Source organism: Cupressus sempervirens, chromosome 11 (genome assembly GCF_028749045.1).
Source record: "Cupressus sempervirens isolate cs-2001-9-10 chromosome 11, ASM2874904v1, whole genome shotgun sequence".
Lineage (NCBI taxonomy): Eukaryota > Viridiplantae > Streptophyta > Pinopsida > Cupressales > Cupressaceae > Cupressus > Cupressus sempervirens.
This window is the reverse complement of record NC_143128.1, coordinates 783,567,085-783,582,177: the sequence shown is the minus strand read 5'-3', so window position 1 is coordinate 783,582,177 and position 15,093 is coordinate 783,567,085. Positions and strand designations below refer to the sequence as shown.

The following is a 15,093-nucleotide window of genomic DNA, read 5'->3' as shown; positions in this document are numbered from 1 at the left end:
ATGGATCTTCCTATTTTCAAGATTGAATGCCATAGAAGCAATCTAAATCATGATTCGATTTTACTAAGTTTAATATCTATCTTCAGCCGATACATAATGATAGGGTTGAGAATAAATTAAATATGTTTTTCAAATCCTTTTCTCTTTGATTTGAGTATCCATCCATAGCCGGCTAGGCATGTTAAATAGAGATCAATTTATAATACTAGCTTTTTGTATTCTAAAGTGTATATGAGATCATTCACCCGAGTATTACTGAGTATATATCATTTATGAATTCATTTGGTAGTTGTATCAAACTTGATTGCTTACATAAATCCACATCAATGCACATGCTTTAATAAATTTTCCAAACATATTCAAAATGCCTTTAACACCGAGGAATTCACCGGCAAGATGCCAAGGAATTGGTGAAGAGGTGTAAAACAATATTAGAATGCTCATAATCATACGGACACCAAGGAATTCACCTAGCAAAGAAGCTATAGAATTGGTGGAGGTATAAAACAATATCAGAATGTTCATAATCATGCGAACACCGAGGAATTCACCCGGCAAAGAAGCCATTGAATGGTGAAGAGGTGGAAATAAACCTGCAGAAACAAATAATGAAATCAGATTGGAATAATAAATAATTAATAGCTCATGCATGTCCTGATAATGGAATCTGTTGTCAAGTCGAGTGGTGGTGATCGGGTTCACGAACCCAATTGAAATCCTTGGCCAAGGTAGTTATAGGCATATGTGCCAATCTTGAAATCACTTGTTTGTCCGTAGATGTCCATTTTACAGCTATAATTGATGGGGCACTCAAACCACTGGGTAGCTCGGATTGCTGGACTAAAGAACATCCCAAGCCCGATCTCGAGGTAGGGAGGGCCATTCTAATAAGTTAGGATGTGTGGGGATAAGTATGGTCCGAAGTTGGGAGGTTAAGCCTATGTCAATGCTTCTCCTCTCACCAATGCTGAGGCTTGAACAACAAGATAAAGAGATTCTTCCGTTATTTCTGCATGTTTCTTTTGCACTATTACTTTTAATCCTTAGAAGAATAACTAAATAGATTAGTTTTCTAATAGCATAATTTGAATGAATATATTAGTTGATATAGAAGTTAGTTGTTACTTTGTTTTCAGCTAAATATGTTATCAATTAGAAAAGGTTAAAATGTTAGCAATGTATTTATTTATTTAATTATTTCTTTTGATCTCGTTATATCAGCTGAGCACGAAATACAGTTAAAATAGAAATAGTTACTTTCATCATAGTTAGTTAATGGAAGTCATTGTCATCTGAAATGGAATCAGTTACTTATTAAGTCAGATTATTCGGTGATTTAAATTGGTTATTAAAATCTGTTTGTTACATCTTTTGACTGAAGCATACTTTATATCTACTCCCTCTCTTTGTCTAAGGTTGCCTCTAATGAACTGTCAGACTCCCTCTCATAATCTCAATCATCAAGGATATTCGCTTCAAGAAACTCAAATTATTAAAACTAATCATGAAATGATTCGTGAATCCTTAATCACATTTTCTTTGGAGTTACTATCATAAGATTGAGTCTGCACAATATTCAGTAGCATGCCTAATGTTCCAATCTTCTTCCCTAGAAGAACATTGCAAAGAAAACAAAAAAGATCAAGACAAATAGCTTCTTATAGTACATATAGAAATACAAATAAGATAGAGACTAAATCTTCAAGGAGATACATACTTAAATCTACACACCAACTTCCTTCATACAAGTTTCTCCAGTCAGAAAATGCCTTCACATAAGCATTTGTCAAACAATGGGAATGGTACATTCGTTAATATTCCCCCAGGGCCCCACACAATGTAAGATTCCCACTTATATCAATTTATTCAAAGCTTTATGGGGATCCTTGAGACCATAATATGCCTTTGGAAAATGTCTGTTAAGATTTAAGCAGATATCGTAGATGACAAACATACCACTCCATCAAGGATTTGAACTATCACGATTTTCCTTATAGTGTTCACATGATAGAGCACTTGTGTCAGGTACAGAGACCAACAACTAGTAGAATGATGTATGCAACTTGGTCATAGGAGAAGAAAACACTCAATATGCTCCTCAATTATTATTGCATTTCATATTCTTAAATATGTGTGTGTGTGTGTGAGAATTTGAACAAAGTCCTAAACATGAAAAGATATATTGACTGCAAGACATGTTTTGTAATCCTATTCGCATTCTTTTTAAATTTCTTTGCAAGAAATGAGTTACTGCAATATATGCAAAGATAGGAAAAGCCATTGTGCCACGGATGACGTCTTTCTTTGTGACTAATGCAGAGTCAAGTGATCTGCCAGCATTGAGATAGTAACACATTACATGCCTTGCTTGGCCCACGTAACAAGGGGGATAATTAAAGAGGAGTACTAGCACTACAGTAAGACTAGAACAAATATAGTGGACACTCCACATTTCGCCAACCAAAGACTAGGAGAAATAGAATTGGTACATGGGCAAAATACGTTGATGATAAGAGTCTCATTTAAGGCCCATCGTTACTGACTTGTGCATGGTTTATGTAAACCTGTGACCCCTTGGCAGAACAAACAAAGTGTATTTCGTGAATTTTGAAGCTAGAGCAAAGAAGATGTCACCAACTGCAAAGATGGTCCTAACACACTATATATTTTTTATAAAGAGATGCAGAATAGGGAGCATAGCTCGAGTGCCAACCTCCAATATTTTCACACCTTGCATACATATCTATATGGTAACCCGAAGCATTTTGAAATTTCCTTATCCACAAGTCCCCTAGTTTCTTCACAAGCTTACACCATAGTCAAGGACATGATAACTATTAAACACAATGTCACAACCCCATGCCATCTCAGGGATTGTGAGTATGCACAAGATAACCTCGAGAAAATGCAATTTATAGGCAAAATGCTAAATGTGGAAACCTTTCTCTTATCCTATTGGCATATTGAAAAGGTTATGAACATCTATCAATGCACAATATACACAGAAGTTTCACTAAATGTTGTGGTCCAATAGCACGGGTACACATGCTTGCAAAATGTGGAATCAATGGAATTCGCTTGACAGAAGGTGGACGCATTGATCCCCTCATTTCTCAGTGGATGCTATCGAACATTGATACTTTCATTTAACAATCTCCAAAAACACCAAAGTATACTTGTGAGTCGCTGGTGAAGACTACCAGGCATTGCACCATTGAGGTTGATGTGAGAAAACCCCAAGCTTCCTTGTTAATCCAGTTCTTTTAGTATTCAAGTCTTAGTATAAGCATCGAGTTTTGAGATCCATCTGGTCCAGGTTCGCTGTCATTGATCAACATGGAGAAAAATAGTGGTATAGAGCTTGCAATGATCACATCGAGAACCATTTGTGTTGACTCCATCAACATTAAACATATATTCGATGCAATTTTTAATCCCCGCTTAAATTTTATTTTTATTTTTTTATTCTACCAAACCTAACAGTTAAGGTACTCTATTTCATCTTCCATTCTCTATCTTAAAGTATTTATGCCCATTTATTAATTTCAATTGCATGGTATATCTCATCACTGATGATTGCATGTCTCTTTAAACAATCGACTCTACCACATGATTGGAGAAGGATATCACATTGAAATCCAGAATGGGCAAGCTCTCTCGTCCACCAATCTAAGACTATCAACAAACCATGAGAGGCATCTGCACTATCAACCCTACCTTGACAGTCTAAGTAGAGACTCCATATTTGACTTGTCTATTACATGTTTTAATTTTCTCCTTGTAAATCCTTCCTTATGTGTTGTTTAATCCTTGAACCAAAACTGCTACTCGCACTTCTAAGTGTCTTCACTTCCATATGAGATGGCTTTACATATGGTAGACTTCTTTATTTATACTGACTGGGACTTGCTAATGTTGGTTGTTATCCTTCATCTTCGATGACTAATTCCTGCTAAAGACTCTCGATGATAATTAATGGTAATGTGCCCCCCAATGCAATATGCAATTACATATACAAAATTTCGTGTCCCATACAAGGTAAGAAGTTATTTAGTAATTCTCAATTCCATGGATAACAATCTCCATTTGTCATGTCTCAATAAAGGGTGTAAACCTCTTTTCCATGCTCCCTCCATTCCTAACGTTCAATCATATGTTGACTGGATCTGCCAATAGTGTGTCTTCTAATGTTGAGAACTGTTGCATTTCAAACTCCCTACCTGTGCTTCTTCAACGCTGGGTGGGCATCCCACAACATAGCACTGCAAACCCTGATTCACTACTCAACAATAGCCTATGAATTCTTCTCTACCACACGTCAGGATCTATGTTAGATCTCCGATAATACTCTTATTCATTGGATGGCAGTGTTTTAATTTCGGGATTGTATATTGATTATTTCATTTTGTCTCATTTACCTTCAAGTTGTTAGGCTTTATATAAAGAACTAGGCTCTGATACAATGTTAATGATAGGATCGATTAATCTGTTTTGTAACTTGTAATAGCACTTGTGGAGATTTTATTTGTTTTCCAAGTTACTATAGAAATGAATATATATGTGATATAAAGAGGCATGTCTCTTGAAGAGACATATCTCTTTAATATTAACTTACATTTGTTATAGTTATAACACAAGTAATATACCCTCAATATATTATAATGGTTATATAACAAGATACATACATACATACATACATACATACATACATACATATATATATATATATATACACACACACACACTCTTAACATAAGTTAATTATTCCATATATAACATTTGTAATATATTATTTATATCTCATATATATAATATAATTTATCCGACAAAATTATAACATTAACAGTAATTCATTGCCAAGTCGCAAAGCAGGACCCTGGTCAAATGGTAGTTGAATTTGATTGACTTTTGAACTTTCCAGCCGAGTTGGAAATGAATTTAGCTTTCTTTTGGCAAATTTGAACAAATTTGGGCAAATATATGTAATGTTGATTTGTCTTTATTAGAGCTTTTAAACATTGTTTTTTGTCTCTAACCTTAATAAAACCTAAAGTCATTTGCATTTACTCGTTTGCAGAAGTATCAATTGATGTTTTTCTGTTTTGATATTTATATTTTGTTTAAGGGAGCTGTCCCATGCAGAAGTCTCCTTGTGAACTGACACCAATTTCCACAAACCGCTCGACAGTATGGACAAGCATAATCCTTAATGGTTTACGAATAATAAACACCCCTATCAATGGCATGAACTATCATGTTGATTGCAGGAACTATTATACCCATGGCAATATTCATATTGAAATTTTGATGTTGTGAATGCAAGCCTAACTCCTATATAATCTTGCCAGGTCATATTCATACTCCACATCAGACTATGTTCGTCACAATGATAATCGAAGATTATGGTCAATGGACTATATTGTTTATTATTATTTGACACCTTAATAAATTATTAATTAAGGATTCTTGCTATATACTATTATTAAATAAATAAAAAATTGTACAAACGAACCCAAAACAACCCGAACCCAGTCCAAAAAAAATTAAGCAAATGTCAAAACCGAATCTCGAACTCGCATGTGAACCAGAATCCGAACCAGCAACTTAGTAATTTACCAATACCTACATCTAATATGGTTGGTGGTGATTATATTTTTTAAGACCCATGCTATGTTGATCAATAATGGCTGATTTTTCACATTTAACATTTTTAAATATATATCATGACATTCGAATTTGACTAGTTAACACTGTAATATTTTTTTATTTTATGGTGGCATAGTTTTGTATACAGTATGTGATGCTATGTATGGTATACTTTGCAGACAAACAGGCAGGCAAGCTAGCAGGCTGGCAGAGAGAGAGATGGATAACGGAGTGTTTCCCAAATGGCAGGTTTCAATGGAGTTAGAAAAGTCTGACCTAGAAAGAAAGTTCTACACACCACAATAGAAGGCTCATGCATCAGCCAGTTCATTATGAGTACGGTGTTCTGGCACAGACGCATGTACGATGTCTACTCTTCTCAAAGATAAAGGATCCCAACAAATCAACTGATGGGGTTGAATGGAGTGACAGCGCATTTTTCATTTTTTAATTTGTAATTTTTGTTTCCAAAAGCCACAAATGTTCAAGATTAAATTTGAATTGACATCTTTGAAAGTAGAAAGTTGAAAGTTGAATAGTTTTCTCCTACAAAATTTTTAATTGCTAAAATGGTGGTGAGTTAATGTCAAAGAATGAACAAGGTAAATATTTCAAAAAATGGGATAAGGCATGGAGGTTGCACAAAACAACATTACAACTAGGGTGTTCTGGTGTTGTGACATGGAGCCTAATCAGACTCAGAGGTTAATTTCTCCCTGTTTCATTCAACGCAATTTCTCCCCAAATTATTCTACGGGGATTGGGGCAGCGCCCCCAAGACGGGGTCAAGGGGCTGTAGTAAGCAGCAAAAAGCTTGTTTAAAATGGCTTAGGGATTAGGGATTTTATAATGTATGATGAGATTGTAGCTTCTTGCAGCAGTATTGAGCTGTAAAGGATTGCAGATTGTAATCAGGTTGTAATCACTGGATAATAAGAATATTGGACTTGTTGTTGGTGGACGTAGCCCAGGGATTGAGTGAACCACATTAAATCTTTGTGTCTTGTGTTCTCTTCTATGCGATTTATTATTTTCTGATATTGGTTATATTTCAATGTAATTGTTATCTCTGCCTCGTTAAATCTAACATCTAGTACAGATGTATGTATGTTGTCTTCTCTTCTCAGAAATAAAGGATGCCAACAAATCAACTAGTGGGGTTGAATGGACTGACAGTGCATTTTTTATTTTGATTTCCCCTTTCTGTTCCAAAACACACAATTGTTCAAGACAAGACATCTTTGAAAGAGGTGAGTTTGATTGACACATCTATAAGAGATGAAAGTTGAATAGCATTCTCCTGCAAATTTATTTCTTACTTAAATGGCAGTGAGTTTGTGTGAAAGAATGAAGAGGATAAATATTTCAAAAAAATGGGATAAGGCATACAGGTTGGAATAATAAAATAAACCAAACCAAATGGAATACCATATTCTGTGAAAAATGGTATATATATCATGACAAAGTCCCTCTCACTCAATAAAATGTAGTTGAGAGAACAAAATTAGAAATTTATTCGAGCACCAGAATGTGGTATTTTGTGAAACCATAGAAGATTCAGTAGCATCGATCGACAGTTGAGCATTGCTAAAGAAAACTCAAGTCTTCAACCAGAAAATACCTTGGTTGGTGAAAACTCTGAAATTGCAAAAGGGGCCAACTTATTACTTAGGCAATACCTTTGGCAGAGGACTGTATTTAAAAACAGTCTGAAGATAAATGTACTTCAGAACAACAATGTGAAAGATGATCAAGAGCTATCAACTGAGTGTACACCCTGACGTGAAGAATCTTCTAATAAATTACAAAAAGAGGTGTCAAATGTACTTCCTGAAACACAGAAAAAGTTTCCAAGATAGGCAACACAAACATTGGGCTCACAGCTACCCTAGTGAATAAAGGGGCAAATGCAAACAGTATTGTGCATTTATCCTAAGCGCAGGAAATAAAAGTACTTATAATATTTTATATTATTATTATCTAAATAGATTAGAAACTGAACAGCCAATATTGAACCAAAAGTCATTTCACACTGATAAACATGTAGCTATTGCTAATACATTTCCAAGTGAATGGGAAATGGGTTTCACTATTTCATTTTTAATTTGTCAAATTCATCCAGAGTAATTTCTTGGCCTGATAACCTATACAAACTTCAAAGGTTCCAGAGCTATTATTCTATATATGAAAATTATAAATGCAAAATTGCATCTTTGACAAGAAAGAAAGTATTTAGTCTTTGGAGAAAGTGGTCTGAAAAAATATTTATGATCATGACAGAAATCATACGGATGAAACTAAAATTCTCTTTAGGATGAAGATAACCTGCTTTTGTCATATGCTCTCACTACATTTTCTGAAATAAGGCAATGAAAATATATTTCCAAATATATAGGCTACCTCATATCAAAGATAACTATACGCATGTAAGCAACGCCTATGATCAAGAGAAACTAGAATTTATTCAATATTTTTTGGCAGACTAATATTTATAGTGATTTAAACAATATACTAGCCTCAAGCCCCAGGTCATAACCAGTGAGAAAAAATTCCTCTAAATTTTGAAACTGAAGAGAACTTATTAAGTAGTCAAAGGTGATTCTTCCCATCTATTTGTGAAAGGCAAAGAATGGCCTTCATAATATGATAATGATAAATACACCAAGAGACTATCACAGCAACAAGTTAGATAGTTTGATATGGCAAATAGGAGGAGTTTCCACTTAAGACCCATGAATACAACCCAATATTTATTAAACAAGATGACAAGTGTGAGGCTTACCAACTTACCATATAAGATGTATACATATATATTCCCAACAAAGGCCTTTTACTACCATTAAAAAAACATATGCTGACAATGATGTAGACATGGTAGACACTAACCTTCATCATCATGCTCTGCTGCATCACCCTCATCCTCAGAGGATGTCCAACCATTGCCTTGCCTTCTTCCTCCTCTGCTTGAAGATGCAACTTGGCTTAATGCAGATCGTACTGCTTCTGCATGTTCAGCATCACCCAAAGAAGTTTCTCTATCTGATAATGGTGAAACAGATCCTGCAAATAGTTTCATTTTATTTAACATGAAATGGTTATTTACAATCTTACAAATAAAAGCAATTAAATTGATGTCTCCGTGATATCATTCAACAAAAGTTACAAGAGAAACATTATTGATGATATCTGGACAACTTACCATCTTCATATTGTGGTGCATAATAAGGAGTTTTAGGTTCATTTATTTTCTGCCTTACAGGCTTGTTTGCCTCTATTTCTCCCAGGTTTGTTTCATCCCAACGGACTTGGGACCTGCATGTAAACATATCAACACATATTAACAATCTAGCTGGAAAAACAAGCAAATATGTCCATAAAAATAATGGAATTACTCATATCAACATACCCAAGCACAATGCCATCACTGAGAGAAAATGGAGCCTCCATACTTGTTTCATTTTACAGACATGTGAGTAGGATATATAGACATCACTATACACATCAAATATGATCTGAGTGCTAATTTCTGATAGCAAACAAAACTTCAGAAAATGAGGCCTAAATAGCATCTGTATCCTTGGAACAAAAGGTGGGGGAAATTCTAATGCATCAAGTAACTATAGTATTGCAATTCACAAAAAAGAAGATCAGATCCTTGAGACTCAAGAGTCGAGAGTCAAGAGTACAACTAAAAGAGAAATTGAGGAGACTGCACCACACTATATGCTAAGTTTAGATGTGATTAATTCCGGATATCATCATCAAAAAGATAAATTCACTAGTGTCCTCACACAGCAAGCCAAAAATTAATTTGAATATAACTGTTGGTTAAGTGCTTACCTCTATATTCTATTAAAATAAGTTAGACATCATAGCTTAATATTGTCATATATCTAGCAAAAAATGTCAGCATTATATAATGCCCTAAAGGGAAAAGATTAGTACAGCATACTTTAAGAATCGCCACTAATGATTACCATTATGATGACAAGTTAAGTTCTTTAGAATTTCCCAAGCTTTTGTGTCTCTCGTTATTTTCTACTCAACAAATATAGTTTGATCAAACCCAAAGCTACACATTGTTTATGAAAGTAATAGGACTGCATTTTGAGTTGGTTTCACTGAGAGCCCAGACATTAGCCACACTTCTTAGGATGCCTGCATTCAATACTTAATGAAACATAAGCAGAGAATATGCACTAATTGTTGAAGACCAGGGAATGCACACAACCCAAACCTGCAAATGACACAGACCAACAGTTTTGACTTCCACATGCACAATAAAGTATTTGGCTTCCCAATTAGATACTGGGTCAAAGTTGTTGTGCCTGTGATGGATTGCAATATTCACCCATTCAAGAAAGTGTGATAGTTGCTATAAATAAAAAGAAGTCAGTCAGATAACAATGTATCTGCAGAATGACACGTGCAACAAAGTAATGAAAAACAATCTCAGAACATAACTCTCCTACCTACCCTTTTAAGAGAACAGAGTGGAAAATCTAAGGTATTTCTCATGTTCAGGGCTTCCAGTTCACTATAGAAACCTAATAATTCTATACAACTTCTAAAATGCGCAAAACAATATAAGAGAAAAACTGGAAAGTATCCAGGTGCACATGTCTGTCTATCAAGCAATAGACACTATTAAACAGAAAAGCTAGAGCAACTAGAAAAGGAATCCTGCGTTTGTGTTGGAGTCGATCAAAATGCTAACTCCATCAAGTGAAGTGTAAGAAAAATAAAGATAGAATTATCATTTAAGGTATTAAAAAAGGTCAATCCAAGACAACATCAAAGCCTGCGACATAGATAAAAAATGTTAGCCTTTTTAACTCTGATTTTCCACACATCATCCAGCCTTTTAATGAAAAATGTATTTCTGATCAGAACCAATTACAATTGTCTAAATGATTTCACTTAACACAGTGTTCCTATAATCTTTCATCATGTAATCCCGTTTGGAATTTGAAATTCTAATTGTTGGACTGGTTTAAATGCAAAGTCTTAGCGCCTTTTTCCTGATGTACAATTGCAAGAATGAAATCACTTTAAAACTTTGAAGACAAGGCTTTGGAAAGTACGATCCACAGGGAAATTCAATTGAATTGTAAAAGTCGTAGTAATAACAATTTAAGGCCAAATTGCCCACATATTCAACCCCCATGTAGCGAATTTTTCGACTAACAAACATAAATGATGATCAAGTTTAAATCTGCAGAATGCTGTGCAAGCGTAACCCAACCCGCCCAAAACTTCCAAGAGAAAAACACTGCATAATTGGAATAATTATGATGTTCTGTTCCAATTTGGAAAGAATGACTACATTTTCCAGCAACAAAGCCGATGCAAATTGGTGTTTTTTCCTTCCCCAACAGTAACAGATATAACAATAAAGACGATGATGACTCGTACCTGACTTTTGCCCATTTTGTCTTCTTCATCTGTGTGAAATGCCTGTAATTGTTCAAAACCTCAGTCGAGAAAAGAAGCGACTGAATTTGGATCGGAGGTGACTAACCTGCTGCGTATTTGGATCCGAATTTGTGAGAAGGGCCGAAGTTAGTGGCGTGTTGGTAAAATGCAGGGGTGGCCCTCGCTGTTAAAAAAAAGACTGGTCCAGTAAATTGGTTCATTTGTTATCTGAGAGAAACAAATTAATTTGTCTTAAATTAATAAGCGTATTGATAAGCCCGTGGCTAAATAGCCGAAGGAATGCACCTTTATTTGATTTATTAATTAATTTAAAACTCTCAGAACTGTGCTTCTGTAATTTCTAAATTAATTAATAAATCAAAGAAAACGTCACGTCAGGTGCAAAAAATCGGCTAGATAGACATCGCCTATTGATAACACTTATGGGCCCCATAAGAAAATAAAAGAAAATTTTCCGAGAGTTAATTTCCCATTGGTTGATTGGACTTTTTAGGGTTTTGGGAATTCAAAATTTGTTTGACTATCAAAATGCTTTTTTATTAATTTCTTTAAACTTTCGCCTTATTTAATTTAAAGAAAGAGTAAAGAGTCTATTTTAATGTTTACTAATTAGAAAAAAAAAAAGTTATGTAAAAAAAAAATAGAAAAGAGAAGTGGACTATTCAAATGGATATGGATGCTTTGAGTAAGTTTTTTTTTCAATGTTTAGTCATTAGAAAAATAAATTATGTAGAAGCAAAGCAAAAAGATAGCTTTTTTCCAACGTTTTGTCATTAGAAAATTTAATTATGTAAAAGCAAAGCAAAAAGATAAATGGGCAATATGATTCTAAAAGTCATTGGTAAGAAACAAAATATCTATATAAAAAAGGTATAAAGTCAAACGAACAATAATAGTTATAAGGTCAAAAGTTTAATTTATTATATTATATGTGATAACAAAGGTAGTAAAGTAAAATAGTTTTTTAAATAATAAATAAAATGTTCATGAAAATTAAAACTATTAGCTTAGTTAGTTGTTGAATGTAGGATTGAGTCTTGGGTGCAGGCGATCAAGAGTAGAGGTCTATGTTGGGGCTTTTACGTCCTAGCCATGCAAGATTTCGATTATCTAGAGACTTGTAGCAATCATCAATGGGCTTGGGTGATTCGATTGGGCGTGGGGTGTTTGATTTTTTGGTTTCTAGCTTGAGATTTCATTACATGCAATTTGTTGTGGTGTGGGTTCGAGGTGCCAATCAAACACATTTAGCTTTTGCCTTCTATAGTTAATACTAGAGGGATCTCTAGAAACAATACTTTTTTTCATTTATGTGAGTCTTGTCTTTTGCTCATTTAGTGCATCTATGGCTAAGGCTTTCTCTCAAATGGAGGGTTTTAGCCTATAAAGGTTAATGATTCCCTTACAAGGAGCGAGATTAGGCCTGTTATATTGATCTAGCCTGATTCAGTGTAAGTGATATTAATTATCTTGCTATGCATGCCTTGATCTACAAGTTTATGGGGATTAGGGTGTTAATGCCCTTCTTGGAGTCATGGGCTTGTTGCACATGGAACATAAAGGGGGCTCAAATGGAAGTGTTGATGGTTTCCAATGGCTATTTTTTGGCAATTTTCTCATGTATGTCAAATAGGAAAAAGGCTTTTGAAGGGGGCATATTTCTATAATCAATTTGGGTTTTTTTATTAAACCATGGCATATTGGATTCAATCCTACTTAAGAGATTGCTAAACATATTGAGACATTGTTGGCATTGTTGGCATTGATGTTAAAACCTTCATATCGACATCTTGGTGGTATTGATTGGTTGTTAGTAGAATCAATTATGTACTTGTTGGTTATTAGTAAAGTATTAGAGGTTTTGGTTATACATAGGACATGTCTATTTGTAAACGCTCAAAAATGATTCATGCTTATATACCCCCTTTTTAACATGTCTCGTACATTATGTGTTTGATCTTCATCATTCATCGTTATTATGTCATTCCTCATTCGATTAATCATTAACATTTTTCTCATTTTTTCATCATAACCTATATCATTTTGGCTGAATTGATCATGTTCAAATCATTTTCATAACCTATCAAATCATGTCAATTCTTTATCAAACACATCAATGTCATTTCAAATATTCATCAACTTCATCAAATCAATTCAATTTGCTACCAATCTTATCAAATCAATTCAAACCTTATCAAATGTCTCTCATAATAGATCAAAGGCATTATTTTGAAATCATTTCAAAGCCATCAAAACAAGTTTGAGCCTACATCAAAATCATCAAAGTTGAGTCAATTTCATGTCAATTTGGTCTACTTTGTCTTCTTTTGGGGTAAGTAAGCCATAGTTTATCCCCAAGTCTTAGTCTTTGTAAATAAATAAACTCTATTTATCAAATTCCCCATCTCTTGTGATTAATTAATTTTATATTAATTAATCCTTCATTTCTTGAATTTTGAGAATTTCATATTTTGATCATTCTTAATTTACTAACATAGGTGAAATTAAATTTAAATAATTAATTATCCATCCATCCCTTTTTTAAGCTTCCACTTTCCTCTTTTCAACTTATAGTATTGTCATAGTTTTATGACTGTCTTCATTTTTCAATTGTCATAATTTTTCATACTTTATGATAAACTTCCTTTTTCCACTCATTAATTTTACAAAGTAAATTCTTACAATTTATCATAATGTCTCTTAATATGACACTTTTCCATTTCAATTCTTCAAATATGAAAAACTTGTGTTTTGCACATCCAATTGCTAAATATACATTTTGGCTCTCAATTTCTAGAAATTGAGCTCATTTTGACTTCAATCTTCACCTACATTCCTAAAATTCTCATCATCATTATACTCATATTGCTATTACTTTGTGAGTGAATTTTGTCAAGTCAAGAGCAACATTTTCAATGAAGAAGAAAGGAAAACATTGGAGCTTCATTTGAAGGGGGTGTTTAGTTTGAATATAAAAAAAATTATGCACCTTTCCATTTAAATGGCTTTAATGGTAGATTAGGGATTAGTTTGCATGGATTCGTAGGTTGTGTGGCTACTTATTTCATGCTTATAATGATGATTGATCATTTTTCCTGTCCTACACTAGTATCTTCAATTTCTATGATGTATAGCAAATGTACTTGGGGCAACTCAAGGATTACATATTTTGGTATACTTGTATATGTTCGATGTTTGGAGTTGCATGAAGTTTTTTTCATCATTTGTTGATTACTATGATTATAGTTTTTCTACAAGTGTTTTTGATATTTGGACTTTATTGCAGTTCATCAAATGGATCTTCAGACTGTATTCTAGATAGATTGTATCCAGTTTCATCTATCGATTGGCTCAAATATGTTTGATGACCAAGGCATGATCTTGGTTTTGGTGTTTTGATGGTTCCAAAATATGGTTGTATTTGAATAAAAGTAATATGTATTGTATACATCTTAAGTACAACCTATTTGGATCTTGCAGAAGCATATTTTAAAGTTTTTGTAAGTGTGGCCTATAAGGACCACTGGTAATGCATTAAATATAATTATAATATCTACTTTATTTGAGGCAACCACACACTTTTGGTGTGGTTGACATATGTATTACGCAATATGCATAAATTTAAAGAAAGTCTTGTGTATCTAATGCATGGATATATGGTGAGAGATAAAGTGAATACATATGCAAGATCTAAAGGAGATATAGAGTGAGTGTGTTCTGATATATAAGGCATAAGTATGGAAGAAGTTGAGTAGTATAGGAAGAAGGCCTTGTATATTGTATTATATAGGTAGGAGGTCTTGTTAGCCCCAATTGATAATATTTTTAATGTGTGTGAAAGAGTCATATCATTTGTTATGTTGACATTGATGTAAAGCCTTAATTGGTGAGACATTATGCTAATTCAGTAGAGTGTCATATCATTAGATTGATGAAAAGGATTTGAAGAAAGTATAATGATGATTTTAATGTTGATAAGTGTATGGTATTCAATGGGCACTCGAATGAGTT

General features: G+C 33.8%; 1 protein-coding gene across 13 annotated transcripts in view; it reads right to left on the bottom strand.

The window, feature by feature from the left end:
- LOC149531928 (protein phosphatase inhibitor 2-like) overlaps window positions 1-11,302 on the bottom strand; it is a 150,158-nt gene extending 138,856 nt beyond the window's left edge. For 3 of the 13 annotated variants that reach the window (XM_089808996.1, XM_089808994.1, XM_089808995.1), the window contains exons 1-3: window positions 9,053-11,050; window positions 8,846-8,958; window positions 8,533-8,706 (exon numbers count right to left, since the gene is read on the bottom strand). In XM_089808996.1, coding sequence (XP_089665122.1) covers window positions 8,533-8,706; window positions 8,846-8,958; window positions 9,053-9,093 — 328 coding nt within the window. In that variant the 5' untranslated portion in view covers window positions 9,094-11,050. Of the gene's footprint in view, window positions 1-8,532; window positions 8,707-8,845; window positions 8,959-9,052 lie in introns of all 13 variants that reach the window. The other 10 variants (XM_089808990.1, XM_089808993.1, XM_089808997.1 and 7 more) reach the window with 10 other exon arrangements.
- Window positions 11,303-15,093: the final 3,791 nt, after the last annotated feature.